The sequence below is a fragment of the Melanotaenia boesemani genome, chromosome 9 (genome assembly GCF_017639745.1).
Source record: "Melanotaenia boesemani isolate fMelBoe1 chromosome 9, fMelBoe1.pri, whole genome shotgun sequence".
In the NCBI taxonomy this organism is placed as follows: Eukaryota; Metazoa; Chordata; class Actinopteri; order Atheriniformes; family Melanotaeniidae; genus Melanotaenia; species Melanotaenia boesemani.
In genome coordinates, this window is record NC_055690.1 from 2336454 (window position 1) to 2352480 (window position 16027).

Here is a 16027-nt window from a genome sequence, read left to right on the forward strand (position 1 = left end):
CCTGAATAATCCCTGCAAGTCTGATGGGGATTGGATGAGAATTGAGGGATTTATACTGATTTATGATGTCATGGCGTCTTATTGAAGGTCGCCATGGCGCCATGGTTTGGCCCTGCAGCGTAGAGCAAAAGTTTTCACTGGATATCATCACCAACTTGTTTTCTGCTGTCTGATTGTGTCATAAACATCAGAGAAGTGGGTCTTCGAGTAAAAACTATGACTTCCTGTCGCCAGGGAGTGTGGCCAATTCATGATCCAATTATTGACATGTAGATGTGTTCAGGATGGGACTGGCATCACACATGGCCATTTGGGTTCACATATATTGTTTAATGTGGAAGTCATATCACTTTTGTTTTTCATGGCGAGACATCAAACTTTGAAGCCCCGCCCCCTCTATGCCCTTTCTCCTATTAGAAAACTTTTGATAACTTTTAAAGACACATGCCTTCTGAACGTCCTGAGCCATTTTGGTGGCGGTATGATAAAATCTCTAGGAGGAGATAGATTTTGAACGACGTCAGTATAACGCCAAAATGGCAACTTTGACCCAAAATGGCCGACTTCCTGTTGGTTTTAGGCCATTGCTCCAAGAGGATTTTTTGTTCGCCCGAGCATTTACAATATGTGTAGCGAATTTCATAAAGATTGATGACGTGCAGTGGCGGGGCATCATAAATAGGTGGCGCTCTTGTTCAGTTTAACAGCCAAACAGTCCCGAGCACCACAAAATACGTAAATTTACACATTCCTTTGGGGGGTAGGAAAAATGTGGTGAGTTTTCGAGCATGTTCATTCCCCCAAAAATGTGATTTACTTTTAAGGAGAATTGAAATAAGGAAAAACGGAGCATTTACAACAGGCCTTCACACCGCCGTCGGTGCTCGGGCATAAAAACAGATCCCAACATTACTGAACCAGAAACTGGAGCCAGATTCCAGAGTTACTTCATTTTCATGACGTTTGTCAGTTTTTCTGATCTTTCCTGACCACCGTAGCTGCTATTCATGATGTTGCTGCTCAGTGCTGACGGAGCGGCGTGAAGCAGCTTTTTCTTCCGTTTCAGTTTTTAGTCACCGTGTAGTGAGATCCTATCAGTTTTTAAGCTTTTTGTCTGGAGTGAAACCGCAAGGATGGTTCGACTAGAGATTTACATGTGGCTTCCTGAGTCATGTGACCAACTCACGTTCACACGATGCGTTTAGATGTATCAGGATACAACAGCTGCAGCAGGTGGATGTCTGGTCAGCAAACATCTTCATAGCTACCTTCAGTCATGCTTGTAATCACCATGACAACAAACAATCAGCATTCATGTCAATATTTTACCAGACTGAATCTAAAAAGTCAGATTTTATTGAGGCTCTGATGTCGGCAGCGCTGGGATTAAAGCTGCATGCAAACACTGTGTAAAATAGCACTAGTTTTATCATGTAGACTTGACACAATTCAAGAGTTTAAAATGATCAATATTTCCTCTGGTGTTTATTATGTTCAGCTTCATTTACACTGTAGGGGAGAATAATTCCGACATGCTCCATGTTGACCGACCAGCTCGTATCTGCAGCTGATCGCAGCGTCGTCATGGTAAACTTCGTGTTTCACCGCCTGGAAGCGACGCTTCAGCTCCGCTGAACTGAAACAGCCTCAGAGCCGTTTCTCCTTCTAACCTGTGGCTCAGAGGTCTCCCAAGTCGGCCTGTGACTTCTGGGAATGCCAGGCCGACGGGAATACGACCGTGTAACAGTTTACTGACTTTCTGCTTGAAAAGTTGCTGAAAGCTGCAGTTCCGCATGAAGACACGGAAACAAAAGGACCCCAACATGAAAATGATTATGATGTCAAACAGTGGTAATCTGTGAGAGACCGGCTACGTTCCTGACACGTGAATCACCTAAATACAAAAACCAAGCTGGAGCTGATGGTATTCATTTCAATTAAACACAACACATACATACATGTAATATTGTCAAATGAGGAATTTACAAAGAACACTGAATTTTTTTACAATCAGCCTGGACGAGATTCTTTCACCACCGTGCGAAGGTTCTCGGAGCTTCCCAGTCCACAGTCCGTTTCATTTGCTCCAGAGCAGAGCGACGGCTTTGCAGATGCCCACGTCGCTGTAGTTGAAGTAGCAAAGCCCGGCGAAGGTGACCGTGGACAGCAGGAGGAGCCCTGCGTTGGCCAGCTTGATCTTTGTATCGCCATGAACGTAATCCGTTAAAACCTGACTGAGACCCCTGAAAGACAGAAACAACGCCATGGTAAGTCATGTGTTACGTCAGCTTTTTATTTTCTTGCTGCAAACATGTATCTGAGGCTGTTCGAAGGGCCCAGTGATCCCAGGTGGAGATGAAAGAGAAGCAGCTGTAGCTCAGGAGGAAGAGCAATCATCCGAAAGTCTGTGGATTGATTCCAGGCTTCCCCTGGGTGAGACGCTGGACCCCACGCTGCATCCTGATGTGTATCAGGGTATGAATGTGTGATAGAGCAAAGCACCTAGTATGTAACAGTAAAAGTGCTGTATGAATGTGTGTGTGCCCAAAGGCAACAGGAAGTCAATCAGCACTGGTTCTGACCAAGGTCTGCAGAACACAACACGTCCAACCTTAAAGCAGATGGGCTACAGCAGCAGACAATAGAAGATGGAGAAACGTTGCTGGTCTGATGAGAATCTGCTGGAAACATCATGAAAACATGGATCCATCCTGCCTTGGATCAACGCTTCAGGCTGCTGCTGGTGTAATGGTGGGGGGAGGTTTTCTTGGTCCACTTTGGGCCTCTTAGTACCAACGTGGCCTGGTTTAACCAGCACAGCCTACCTGAGTATTGTTGCTGACCATGTCCATCCCTTTATGACCACAGTGGAGCATCTTCTGATGCTACTTCCAGCAGGATAATGCACCACGTCACAAAGCTCAGATCATCTCCACCTGCTTTCTAGAACATGACGATGAGTTCACTGGACTCCAACGGCCTCCACAGCCACCAGATCTCAGTCCAGTAGAGCAGCTTTTAGTAGTTGTGAACGACTGGTTGGACTTTCAGCATATTACAATTATACTGATGCAAAAGAGCAGAAAAACTTTCATGACGGATAGTTTCTCTGTTCCAGCATCAGCGACTGGACGTGAGGTCTTTACTGGTCCGTGTTTGATGGTCTGTAGCAGAACGTGTATTTAGTTCCAGATGTGTGGTCCAGCTTCTTTATTTCCACTGTTCAGGATTATTTCTGTGTCAAACAGCAGCTGGAAGTCAAAGCTAGCTGGATGTTTTCCTGCTTTCTAAAGAAAACCAGGTTTATAATGTAGTTTCCAGAAAGAAGCCTCCTGAGTCCTTGTAGAGGTCCAGGTAGAGGTCCTGGTAGAGGTCCTGGTAGAGGTCCAGGTAGAGGACCTGGTAGAGGTCCAGGTAGAGGACCAGGTAGAGGTCCAGGTAGAGGACCAGGTAGAGGTCCAGGTAGAGGACCAGGTAGAGGTCCTGGTAGAGGTCCTGGTAGAGGTCCAGGTAGAGGTCCTGGTAGAGGTCCTGGTAGAGGACCAGGTAGAGGTCCTGGTAGTGGTCCTGGTAGAGGACCAGGTAGAGGACCAGGTAGAGGTCCTGGTAGAGGTCCTGGTAGAGGACCAGGTAGAGGACCAGGTAGAGGTCCTGGTAGAGGACCAGGTAGACGACCAGGTAGAGGTCCTGGTAGAGGACCAGGTAGAGGTCCTGGTAGAGGTCCAGGTAGAGGTCCTGGTAGAGGTCCTGGTAGAGGTCCTGGTAGAGGACCAGGTAGAGGACCAGGTAGACGACCAGGTAGAGGTCCTGGTAGAGGTCCAGGTAGAGGTCCTGGTAGAGGTCCTGGTAGAGGACCAGGTAGAGGACCAGGTAGAGGTCCTGGTAGAGGACCAGGTAGACGACCAGGTAGAGGTCCTGGTAGAGGACCAGGTAGAGGTCCTGGTAGAGGTCCTGGTAGACGACCAGGTAGAGGTCCTGGTAGAGGACCAGGTAGAGGTCCTGGTAGAGGTCCTGGTAGAGGACCAGGTAGACGACCAGGTAGAGGTCCTGGTAGAGGACCTGGTAGAGGACCAGGTAGAGGTCCTGGTAGAGGTCCTGATAGAGGTCCTGGTAGAGGACCAGGTAGACGACCAGGTAGAGGTCCTGGTAGAGGACCTGGTAGAGGACCAGGTAGAGGTCCTGGTAGAGGTCCTGGTAGAGGTCCTGGTAGAGGACCAGGTAGACGACCAGGTAGAGGTCCTGGTAGAGGACCAGGTAGAGGACCAGGTAGAGGTCCTGGTAGAGGTCCTGGTAGAGGTCCTGGTAGAGGACCAGGTAGACGACCAGGTAGAGGTCCTGGTAGAGGACCTGGTAGAGGTCCAGGTAGAGGTCCTGTAGCCTTTCCATCGGTTTCTCTGAGTTCATATGTAGGATTTATTTATTCTGAGAGGAAATTTAACTTGCTTTACTTTGTTTCTAGATTATTGTTATGTTGGCATCAAAAGGTAGAAATAAACTTAAAGAAGTGATTTTTATATATTTAGTGTTAGTGAAAGATTTGCTGCGTCTCATTCATGCGTCAGCTTGGGATTAATTTCCAACATTCCTCAGAACAATAAAATCCCATTAGTCTCACATTCAGCTGACAGCTGGAAGCTTTCCGGCTTTCTCCTGCTTCAAACTACGGCGATGGCGTTGCACCAGGAAATGGGAGCATTGGTATTCATCACGGCTCGAAGCAGAGCTCCTCGCCACCGTTTAATGGGACGTATGACTGGGATTTGTGAGGTACACTCGCTGTGCTGCTCTGTCTGCGCTCTGACTGATGGAGGATCATATTGTTGTGGCACTGAGCCACAACCTCCTTCTGAAGTCTGCAAACAGAGCTGGAACACACCGAGGCTGAGCTAACATCTGCTGACAGCTGAGTTAACCCCCCAGCCCAACCAAACCCCCAGCCTGGTGTCACATGAGGGTCAGTGAACAATTTACTTTCTTGATCCGTTTAATCCCGACGTGCTGAGGTGAAGACCACCGAGGTGAAGATGACTGAACCCGGGTCGACCACGTGTGATGAAGAATATCACTCAGCTTTTTAACCTTTAACATGGATTTCTATGTGTAAGAAGGAAAATAAAAGAGGAGTTTTCTGGTCTTACCAGTGTCCGTGCAGGGTGAGGGCAGCAGCCAGGGAGTAGTCGATGACGGGACCAGGGCTGTAATACGCCGCGGGGCCCATGGCCAGCAGCAGGATGCTCAGCACTCGCTCGGCTGTCCAGTGCAGGGAGGCGGCTTTGGAGTCGGAGCCCGCTGGAGAACAAGCATCCACATATTAGACATTACTCCCTTCATCAGGCTCATCAGTACTCAGAGTGAGTCTTTCCCAAACTGGGTTCCTAAGATCATTCCAGGGGGTCATGGCTCAGAAAGTCTGGGAACGGCTACTCTAAGTTATAATCCAGTTCACGGCTGATTTTTTTCTGCCTCCTGTCTGAAAAAGCAAAAAATGAACGCTTTTATATCTAATGAGGCTTCTTCTTCTTCTTCTTTTAAACTTTTAGATTTGGACATTTTGTTTATTGATATGTTTTGTGTTTGTTGATGTTTCACGGTTTGCTTTAACACTTGCTGCTACAACCTTTAAGCCCGTCTATCTATGAACACAGACAAATCTGTTTTTGTAAATTAGAGCCGAACAAATAAACACCAATAGTTCATCCATCTTCTGTACCGCTTCATCCAGTTCAGGGTCGCAGGGAAGCTGGAGCCTATCCCAGCAATTAGCAGGTGAGAGGTGGGTTCACCTGGACGATCGCCAGTCCACGGCAGAAACACCATCACTAGACTTCCTTCCTCATTTTTATATGACTGTTTAAAATGCTGACTGGACATAATTCATCATGAACAGTTTATGTTGAAAGAATCTTTTTGTCACATTTGTTGATTTTGTGACTCACATCAACACCTAAAAGCTTCATGAAGCAGATAAATATGGCAGATTCTTTGCAGAAATGATATGAATAAAGTTTCAAATCAAATGATAACAATTATCAATTGAATGTATGGCCGATGCAAAAGTACACACATCACACATGATACAACTTCTGGTGTGAAACTTTAACGATCTTTTTCCGTTTTTCTTTTTACACCCAGATATTTTTTACTTAAAAAGTCCTAACTACTGAGATGTTCCATCAGGTACGTTTGGGTTTTTTTTATACACGGCTCAAAAAAATAAAGGGAACACTTAAACAACACAATTTAACTCCAAGTCAATCACACTTCTGTGAAGTCAAACTGTCCACTTAGGAAGCAACACTGACTGAAATCATTTTAACATGCTGTTACGCATGGAAAAGACAACAGGTGGAAATTATAGACAAACACACCCACAATAAAGGAGGTTCTGCAGGTGGTGACCACAGAGCACGTCTCAGTCCTGCTTTCTGGTGATGTTTTGGTCACTTTTGAATGCTGGCGGTGCTTTCACTCTAGTGGTAGCATGAGACGGAGTCTACACCCACACAAGTGGCTCAGGTAGTGCAGCTCATCCAGGATGGCTCATCAATGCGAGCTGTGGCCAGAAGGTTTGCTGTGTCTGTCAGCGTCGTGTCCAGAGCATGGAGGCGCCACCAGGAGACAGGCCAGTACATCAGGAGACTTGGAGGAGGCCGTAGGAGGCAACAACCCAGCAGCAGGACGCTACCTCCACCTTTGTACAAGGAGGACCAGGAGGAGCACTGCCAGAGCCCTGCAACATGACCTCCAGCAGGACACAGATGTGCATGTGTAGCTCAAACGGTCAGAAACAGACTCCATGAGGGAGGTATGAGGACCCGACGTCCACAGGTGGGGGTTGTGTTTACAGCCCAACACCGTGCAGGACGTTTGGCTTTTACCAGAGAAAACACCAAGATTGGTAACTTCACAGCTCACCAGAGGTAGCCTGACTGCCATTAGGTACCGAGATGAGATCCTCAGACCCTTTGTGAGACCACATGCTGGTGCGGTTGGTCCTGGGTTCCTCCTAATGCAAGACCATGCTAGACCTCATGTGGCTGGAGTGTGTCAGCAGTTCCTGCCAGACGAAGCATCGATGCTATGGACTGGCCGCCCGTTCCCCAGACCTGAATCCAGCTGAGCACATCTGGGACATCATGTCTCCATCCACCAACGCCACGTTGACCACAGACTGTCCAGGAGCTGGCAGATGCTTTAGTCCAGGTCTGGGAGGAGATCCCTCAGGAGACCATCCACCACCTCATCAGGAGCATGTCCAGGCGTTATAGGGAGGTCCTACAGACACATGGAGGCCACACACACACTACTGAGCCTCATTCTGACTTGTTTTAAGGACATTAAATCAAAGCTGGATCAGCCTGTAGTTGTTTTTCCACTTTAATGTGGAGTGTGACTCCAAATCCAGTCCATGGGTTAATAAATCTGATTTCCATTGATCATTTTTGTGTGATTTTGTTGTTGTTCTTTAACTATGTAAAGACCAAAATGTTTAATAAGATTTCATTCATTCAGATCTAGGATGTTATTTTAGTGTTCCTTTATTTTTTTGAACAGTGTTTATCATCTGGAAGCCACCAGTGTTGCAGCCACCTTCTCTTCTGTTGCTCCATAAAATCCAACCACATCCATCACCTGACTGGTTCCAGTCAATCCAGTTAGAGACCACTATACCCAGTGTTCTGCCTGAACGAGTTCATTGAACCATGGTTCATGAACTGGTTCATATTCTGGGTGAACGTGAACTGAACGTTCTGTATTTCTGCCTGATGAACGTTATTGTGAGCGCTCTCATTCTGCCGTTAGTGAACGGCGTTCTCTCACAGCTGAACTTTGTTCCAGAGAGTTCCAGATTTCCACGGAGCCTTCCAGGCAAAATCCCAATAAAACACATTGTAAATAGGCCTTAATATAAAGGTGAAAAACACCAAATCTGGCAACACCAGCCACCAAAGAGCTGCACCGCACATGCGTCAAATTGTGAAACATGGAGGTAAAATCCAGCAGCAGCAGCTCCACCTCAATGATCACTACAGCATCTTTGTATGAGCACTTAAAATCATTCTTTGGAAAGACCAGTGATGATCCAGGAGGGAGAAATCTGGCCTTTTTCTGTGAACTTCGCCTGCCGGGTGTCAGGAAGCAACTCCAGACATCAACAACGTCAACATGAAACCTGGAACAGCAGATTGAAATAAAGCACCGGCTCGCCCTCCACGGTACGTCAACTAAATGTCACTAAAAACAATCTGAAGCCGTGGCAACGGCGCCTAAAGCAGGTCCTCTACCGGCCAGAACTAAATACCGGCGTCCAGCAGCAGCAGCTCCCGTGGCTTCATCTCCAGCCGCAGCTGGAAAACCTTTGCAGGATGTTGTCGGAGACCTGCAGCCTTGGAGGAAAGAGGAACCCTCAGCTTTCAGAAACTTGACAGATGCAGACGTTTGGTCTCATTTCTTTCTTTGTTTTACTTCTTCATTTGGACTGAGGTCCATCCTTTGGTTCCTACCTCAGCCTGGTTCCTACCTCGGCCTGGTTCCTACCTCAGCCTGATTCCTACCTCAGCCTGGTTCCTACCTCAGCCTGGTTCCCCCCTCCGCCTGGTTCCCACCTCCGCCTGGTTCCCACCTCCGCCTGGTTCCTCCCTCAGCCTGGTTCCTCCCTCCGCCTGGTTCCTACCTCAGCCTGATTCCTCCCTCAGCCTGATTCCTACCTCAGCCTGGTTCCTCCCTCAGCCTGGTTCATTCCTCAGCCTGATTCCTACCTCAGCCTGGTTCCTCCCTCAACCTGGTTCCAACCTGCGCCTGGTTCCTCCCTCAGCCTGGTTCCTCCCTCAGCCTGGTTCCTCCCTCAGCCTGGTTCCTACCTCCGCCTGGTTCCTACCTCCGCCTGGTTCCTCCTTCAGCGTGGTTCCTACCTCAGCCTGGTTCCTCCCTCAGCCTGGTTCATCCCTCCGCCTGGTTCCTCCCTCCGCCTGGTTCCTACCTCAGCCTGGTTCCTCCCTCAACCTGGTTCCTACCTCAGCCTGATTCCTCCCTCAGCCTGATTCCTCCCTCAACCGGGTTCCTACCCCAGCCTGGTTCCTCCCTCAGCCTGATTCCTACCTCAGCCTGGTTCCTCCCTCAACCTGGTTCCTCCCTCAACCTGGTTCCTACCTGCGCCTGGTTCCTCCCTCAGCCTGGTTCCTCCCTCAGCCTGGTTCCTCCCTCAGCCTGATTCCTACCTCAGCCTGGTTCCTCCCTCAGCCTGGTTCCTATCTCAGCCTGATTCCTACCTCAGCCTGGTTCCTCTCTCAGCCTCGTTCCTACCTCAGCCTCGTTCCTACCTCAGCCTGGTTCCTCCCTCAGCCTGGTTCCTCCCTCCGCCTGGTTCTTACCTCAGCCTGGTTCCTCCCTCAGCCTGGTTCTTACCTCAGCCTGGTTCCTACCTCCGCCTGGTTCCTCCTTCAGCCTGGTTCCTCCCTCCGCCTGGTTCCTACCTCCGCCTGGTTCCTACCTCCGCCTGGTTCCTCCTTCAGCCTGGTTCCTACCTCAGCCTGGTTCCTACCTCAGCCTGGTTCCTCCCTCAGCCTGGTTCTTACCTCAGCCTGGTTCCTCCCTCAGATAGTTTAATAATTCCTCAGTAAAAAAGCAAGTTTTCCTCATGTTTTATCCTGTAGGAGTGAAAGCTGCAGCTGCTACGAGCGTAGACTGAATAGGTGGAACAACAGGAAAATGCCGTATTCTGAGGGTAACAGCTCACAGAAACATACTGGGAAAAAATAACTATGAACTAGTTCATTTTTAGAACCGTGAACTTAGTTTAAAAATCTGAATTATGAACTATGAACTGAACTAGTTCATGTAGAAACTGAACTTTCCCTCATACCATGGGCACCTTTAATCTTACTGCAGCCTGAGGACACGTGACGGGACTTTCACCCTGTTTCTGCCATGATTTTCTTACATAAGCTGAGACAACAGTCACTGCGGACTTTAAACTGCAATAATATAAGAAATGTTTTCTGTCTGAAATTACTTAAAATAAATTATGTTTATCTGACAAGGACTGTATGTCTATTCTTAGTCTCTACAGAAAGCTGAGATGTGAGAGTACCACCGAAGTCTCAGAATCAATGTACTTTATGAAGAAAATCTCCCAGAAGAAACCCATTTTACTTTCAATGGAAACCAGAGAATAAAATAATCCTAGGGATGAGTAAAGTAATATCCGAGGAGGAACTGTGCTACAGTAGAAGGTAAACGTGAACCTGGGCAGGTTTCCAGATGTTTTAATACGCAGGTAAATATCTCAGGAAGCCATCGGCAGACGATGATGAAGATGATGATGATGGACGCCTCTATCAATGGTCAGAGTCTAGGGGGTTCCGGGGATGGCCCCACATTCACCTTAGAAACCCCATGAGGACCCAGAAAGAAGTGAAGCCCAAGATAGTCTATGATAGGAAGCGTGAACCCTTCACTAAAAACCTCCTTCATCTCCATGGAAACCAGCAGGACCTTCATGGTTCATGTCAAACAAAGGCAGAGTCATAGGAGAAACGTTAGCAGAGTTTTTAAGCTGGATTCAAACTTTTCACCACAAACAGCAGCAGGAAGACCTGGTTTGTGGTTCTGGCTGCTAGCTCCAGAGTTTCTGTCCCACCGTGATGAGACAGACGTCTCTGGAACCAGCAGAGTCTCTGCTTTCATACGACTCCTGGTTTGTGTGGAGAAATGATCAGAAGCTCTACAGTGGACAGAGCTGTTCTCATGGTTTCTTACATTCACATAGAACTGCTGGGGTTTGAAGTGTGTTTGGTTTGGTGGAGTCTTTTAGCTGAGTTTCTCCCGTCATGTTGCTATGCTACATGTTAGCATTGCTGCTTTCAGGTGTGTGCAGACATCTTCTGGACTAAATGCATGCTCTTGTCATGATAAAGAGGTTAAAATTACAGGAAGTGGAGCTCTGAATCAAAGTGTGTCAGATATTTTGATTCAACGCTGTGCTAATTTATCAGGTTTTGAAATGTCACAGTGCAGTTTAACTCACTGTGGTTGTTCTAGATACCCCGGCATATAGTTCACCCAGAACGCTGCTGTCTGTCAACACTGACCATACAGAGCTTGTGATGAGTGGATAGCCGCTGTCTTCAGGTGGGGCTGCTCCTGGTACCTGTGTGGAACAGCAACTGGCCTGAGCAGCAACGAGCTTTGGTAAAACAGAGCTGAGGAGAGAAGATGAGGACGAGGGATGAGTGTTGCCAACAGCTGAAGTTGACCCTTAAATATCAAAACCATGTTCTGCTATTTTTGATCTGCAGTTTTTTTTTTAAATAAAACACTTTCTGTAGCAGCTGGAGCTTTTAACCCCAGTATAAACCAGTCAGCATCAGACATGATGTTTCTCAGCTGTCAGACTGGGAGGTAAAATGATGTAAAATGAATGTATGAATAGATTTAGCAGCATAAAGGTCGACCAGAAGAAGAAAGCAGAATTTATTACTAACAGAACTTTGTAGAAATAACACACAGATCAACAGTGACCAAACCTTTTCTCATCTCATCGTTCTCTCAAGTCTTGGCTTTCAGGAGGAAAAATAGATACACACCACCGCTCCACTGGTGATGGTGGAAGTCAGGAGTGTCCAACTCCAGTCCTCGAAAGCCACAATCCTGCAGGCTTTCCATGTTTCCCTGCTTCAACACACCTGACTCAGATTACATGGCTCCAACAGCATTTCAAGCTCTGCACAGTGGCTCATTAATTTGAGTTAGATGTGTTGAATCAGGGAAACATGGAAAACCTGCAGGACCAGGCCCTCAGGGGCCGGAGCTTGAACACCACTGGTAGCGCTCCGGGAGATCTGGAGGAGTTTTATGGGTTAAAGCAAGTCTACACAACAACTTTAAAGTCTCAGTTCTAGGATCCGCCACTGATTTACAGCCTTAAATCGACGGTTTTATCATGACTACTTGAATGTGACAAGACGTTAGTTTTTCCATGTAAGAGTTTAATCTCACTGCAGGAAACACACCCAGGTTATCAACTGAGGAAAGTGAACACACACACCAGGATCAATGTGTGTTTTTCATATGAATCAGTTCAGATGAGATGCAGGTAAAACTAAAAAAGAATTTAAGATTGTAAAAAACTTTATTTTAGTAAATCAGCTTAACAACATAAACTAATATCTAGACTCCATGCAGAGTGAGATATTTCCACATTTATTTGTTCTAATCTTGATGATCACGTCTTCCAGCTGATGAAAACCCAAAGTTCTAAATCTCAGAAAATTAGAATTTTACATGAAATCAATAAAAAAGGAAACTGAATCCAGAACTGTGACCACATGAAGAGTCATGTCCTGCATATGAACCCAGTTCTCGGTCTAGTCCTGCATATGAACCCAGTTCTCGGTCTAGTCCTGCATATGAACCCAGGTCTTGATCTAGTCCAGCATATGAACCCAGGTCTCGGTCCATTCCAGCATATGAACCCAGGTCTTGGTCTAGGCCTGCATATGAACCCAGGTCTTGGTCCAGTCCAGCATATGAACCCAGGTCTTGTGGCGTGGATGTTACCAGCCTGTGGTCTTGCTGGGTGGAATGAAGACCAGGATGCTTCAGTCCTTCAGGTCTTCTGCGTCGCTCTGTCTTATGTGTCTCATCTTCTCTTGGAAAGGCTCCACAGGTTTTCTACGGGGTTCAGGTCTGGATCAGGTTCTGGTTCTTGTGGCAGTGTGGGCAGCTGCCGAGTCCAGCTGGAAAATAAAGTCCACATCTCCACAAAGGAAGCATGAAGGGCTCTAAAACCTCCTGGTAGACTCTGGACTTAATAAAGCCTGGTGGACCAGCACCAGAGGACACGGCTCCCACATCACCACCCACTGTGGAAACTTCATGCTGCACTTTAAAGGTTTTGGATTGTTGCCTCTCCAGTCTTCCTCCAGACTCTGGGACCTGGATGCAGAATCTGCTCATCAGAAAAGACCCTGTGGACCACTGCTCAGCAGACCAGGTCCTGGTTTCTTTAGTCCAGGTGAGACGCTGCTGACGTTGTGTTCAGGAGCAGCTGGACTAGAGGACTACAACATGAAGTCCAGGTCCAGGATCCGTCTGTGTGGTGGCTCTGGAAGCTCTAACTCCAGCCTCAGTCCAGTCCTGGTGACGCTTTTCCTGAACGTCCTCTCCAGCTGCTTCATCCGGCTGCTTGTTCCAGCTTCTCCTTCCTCTCAGCTTCTTCTTGATGAGCTTTGATGCAGCACTTTGATCATCCAGCTTCTTCTGCAGCCGCCTGCTGAGGCTTTTCCTCCTGGTGGAGGGAGGTGATGGTTTCTGTCCAGCTGTCAGGTCAGCAACCTTCCCCATGATGCTGGACTCTACTGGAACAGACTGAGACCATCTAGATCAGGCATGTCAAACTGGTCCAGCAAAGGGCCGTGTGGCTGCAGGTTTTTGTTCCAGCCAGCCAAGAGCACACAGTTTGACCAATCAGCTGTCTGAAGACTGAGATCAGTTGATTGAATCAGTCAAATCTGGTGTGCTGCTGCTTGGTTGGAACAAAAACCTGCAGCCACACGGCCCTTTGCTGGACCAGTTTGACATATGTGATCTAGATGCTCAGGAGGCCTCTGCAGGTTTGGATTAATCATCTGGTTAGAGTGCAGCTCTTAGAGGCTCCAACACTGAACCTTTTCACACTTTTCTAATTTTCTGAGGTTATAGTTTTTTGGTTTTCATTAGCTGATCATCAAAGAGATCTGACACCTGGTGCCACCTACTTTATATCATCATTAGAGCTTTTTCATGCCCTCTGTGCATTTATTTGTTCTTGGAGCTCCGGTTTGTCAAACATGTTGGCTCCTCTGACATCAGGAGGTTTTTGCCTCAGCTGGAATTGATCCTGAGCCCAGACCTGAGAGCCCAGGTAGCCAGAGTCCTTGTCAATAGTTTATGTTCTCTGGGTCTCATTAAAGTGTCACTGCAGGAAGCTTTCACTAGAATCCAACCACGACCATTACAGCACTGCATTATAGTCACTGCTATATGTACTAGATTATAACAATAACTTAAAACAACCAATGAGACAGTCATTTCATACATTCAGCTGGTTCTAAAGTGAAATAGTATAAGTCAGTAGATTCTAATATTATTTTAATTTCTAATATCTTATTGCATTTTTTTAATTATTATTATTATTATTATTTAATATTATTAAATTATTATTATTATTATTTTATTACTTAACACCAATTAGCTCAACTTCAAAAAGTTATTTTTTAGAGGGAATTGGAATTTCATTTTGGATTGTTGTGAATTCCTTACGAAAAACTAAAGACATCAACTGTGTTAATACATTATTTGTCATTAAGCAATACGTGGTCATTGTGTAGAAGTTGGCCAACCAACTGAACCAAAAGCAATGAACTACTCACTCAATTTCAACCACAATGTCTTTATTATTCCTTAAATTCCTATTTGAATGATATTATACTTGAATGACAAGAGCCGTTGAGAGAAATCTTTCAACCAGAAATATTTGGAAATAAATACATATAAGAAGCAGGAAGGAAGGAGAAGGAAGAAATAAAAACTTGAAATGAGTTTGCTCTCGCCTGTTAAAGGAACCTCGTTGTTTTCTTTGGGCTGAAGGGCACCAGATAAAATGGATACACTTCTATCTGTAACACCGGTCGGTCGTGGCATGTTTAAATTTCCCTTCCACGACACGACGTTAGTAAGCATCCCACGTGAAATAAGTTCACCAGACTCTTCTAACACAAACTAGCGATAGTTACTAACATACACACACCACTGATGATGTTACTCATTCTTGTTTTACTGGAGACGTGAACTTGAAAGCACAGGTCTCTGGCGGGCGTGATTTGCTCACGATCCACGTTTCCTCTTTCAAACGTCCTGCTTACAATCCGCTGCGCTAAAGTATGAACATGTACCGATTAAAAAAAGACACAAACATTCACAGAAGAGAAAAATACTTACGTTTAACTCCTCTGTGACACGCAGAAGTCAACCTAACGATGGCCGCCATGATGAATAACCAACCAAGGTCACCACAGTTACCCGGATGTAGTTGCTGCGGCGTCAGCGGTGCAAAGATGTTGTGTGTCAGTAGAGATGAGCTAATACAGTTCGCTGCGTGACTTTGGAAAACAAATCTTTGGATTATCTTGTATAGATGCTTTTTTAAGGTGTGATCACAAATGTGAATTATTGTGCTGGTGTGTACATAGTGAATCTATTCTTGGAATTGTTTTATTTTTACAAAAATAAAGTTCTTTTAAAAATGAAAAGATTTTGCTGAATGAAAAAGATGCATAGGTTGCTGGAGAGGCACTTACTCATGGTTCAGTGACGTATCCAGGAAGCTTTTAATGGGGTGGTCGAGAAAAGACAGAAGTTAGTGTGAGGTGGTCCATCAGGACGTAAGATGTCCAGCAGGATCGTTGTTAGCTTTGTTAGACTCAGTGTGTGAAATACAGAAATTTTCTGGTATCCCAAAACCATCAAACGACAGCTTTGAGCTCTTTCTAATGTTCAAAAAAACAAAATTCTGTTTACAAGTTTATTTAAGATAAAGCTATTTCAGGTAAAACATCTGTGGCATTTAAACACATTCTGTCACCACATTCTTAAAGAATATTGTAAATGATATAATCTTGGTTTAACCCGTAGGTTTAACCATGACATACTGCAGAGAAATCACACCGGCCAATCAGCTCTTCCTGGCTGCTGGAATCTGAAGTGTAGCTCTGTTCTTAAGGCCAACAGAGGGACAATTAGAAAAGCTGCAGCTAACACAAAATGGTAATAAAGACAGCGATAAAGCAGGAAGAAAGCCGTTTATCTTGGTTCCCATTTAATCATGTTGACGAGCTACCAGTCAGAACAGTGGTGGTCAACGAATGGCTCTCCCAGCCCCTTCAATTTATTTATCAACATCTAATAAATCTTCTTCTGTAAACTGAATCCGTCTGTACATCTGTCTGAAGTATCCTAGTATACTTGCACTGAGTAAATAATTGAGGAA

The 16027-nt window shown here is 46.1% G+C and overlaps 1 protein-coding gene across 1 annotated transcript; it reads right to left on the reverse strand.

The window, feature by feature from the left end:
• Positions 1-1468: 1468 nt before the first annotated feature.
• Positions 1469-15085, reverse strand: sdhdb (succinate dehydrogenase complex, subunit D, integral membrane protein b). Its single transcript, XM_041994971.1, has 4 exons — positions 14980-15085; positions 11091-11201; positions 5139-5289; positions 1469-2243 (listed from the first exon to the last, which is right to left on the reverse strand). The coding sequence occupies exons 1-4, from the start codon at positions 15026-15028 to the stop codon at positions 2078-2080; spliced, it is 477 nt and encodes a 158-aa protein (XP_041850905.1). The 5' UTR covers positions 15029-15085; the 3' UTR covers positions 1469-2077.
• Between the last annotated feature and the right edge of the window lie 942 nt (positions 15086-16027).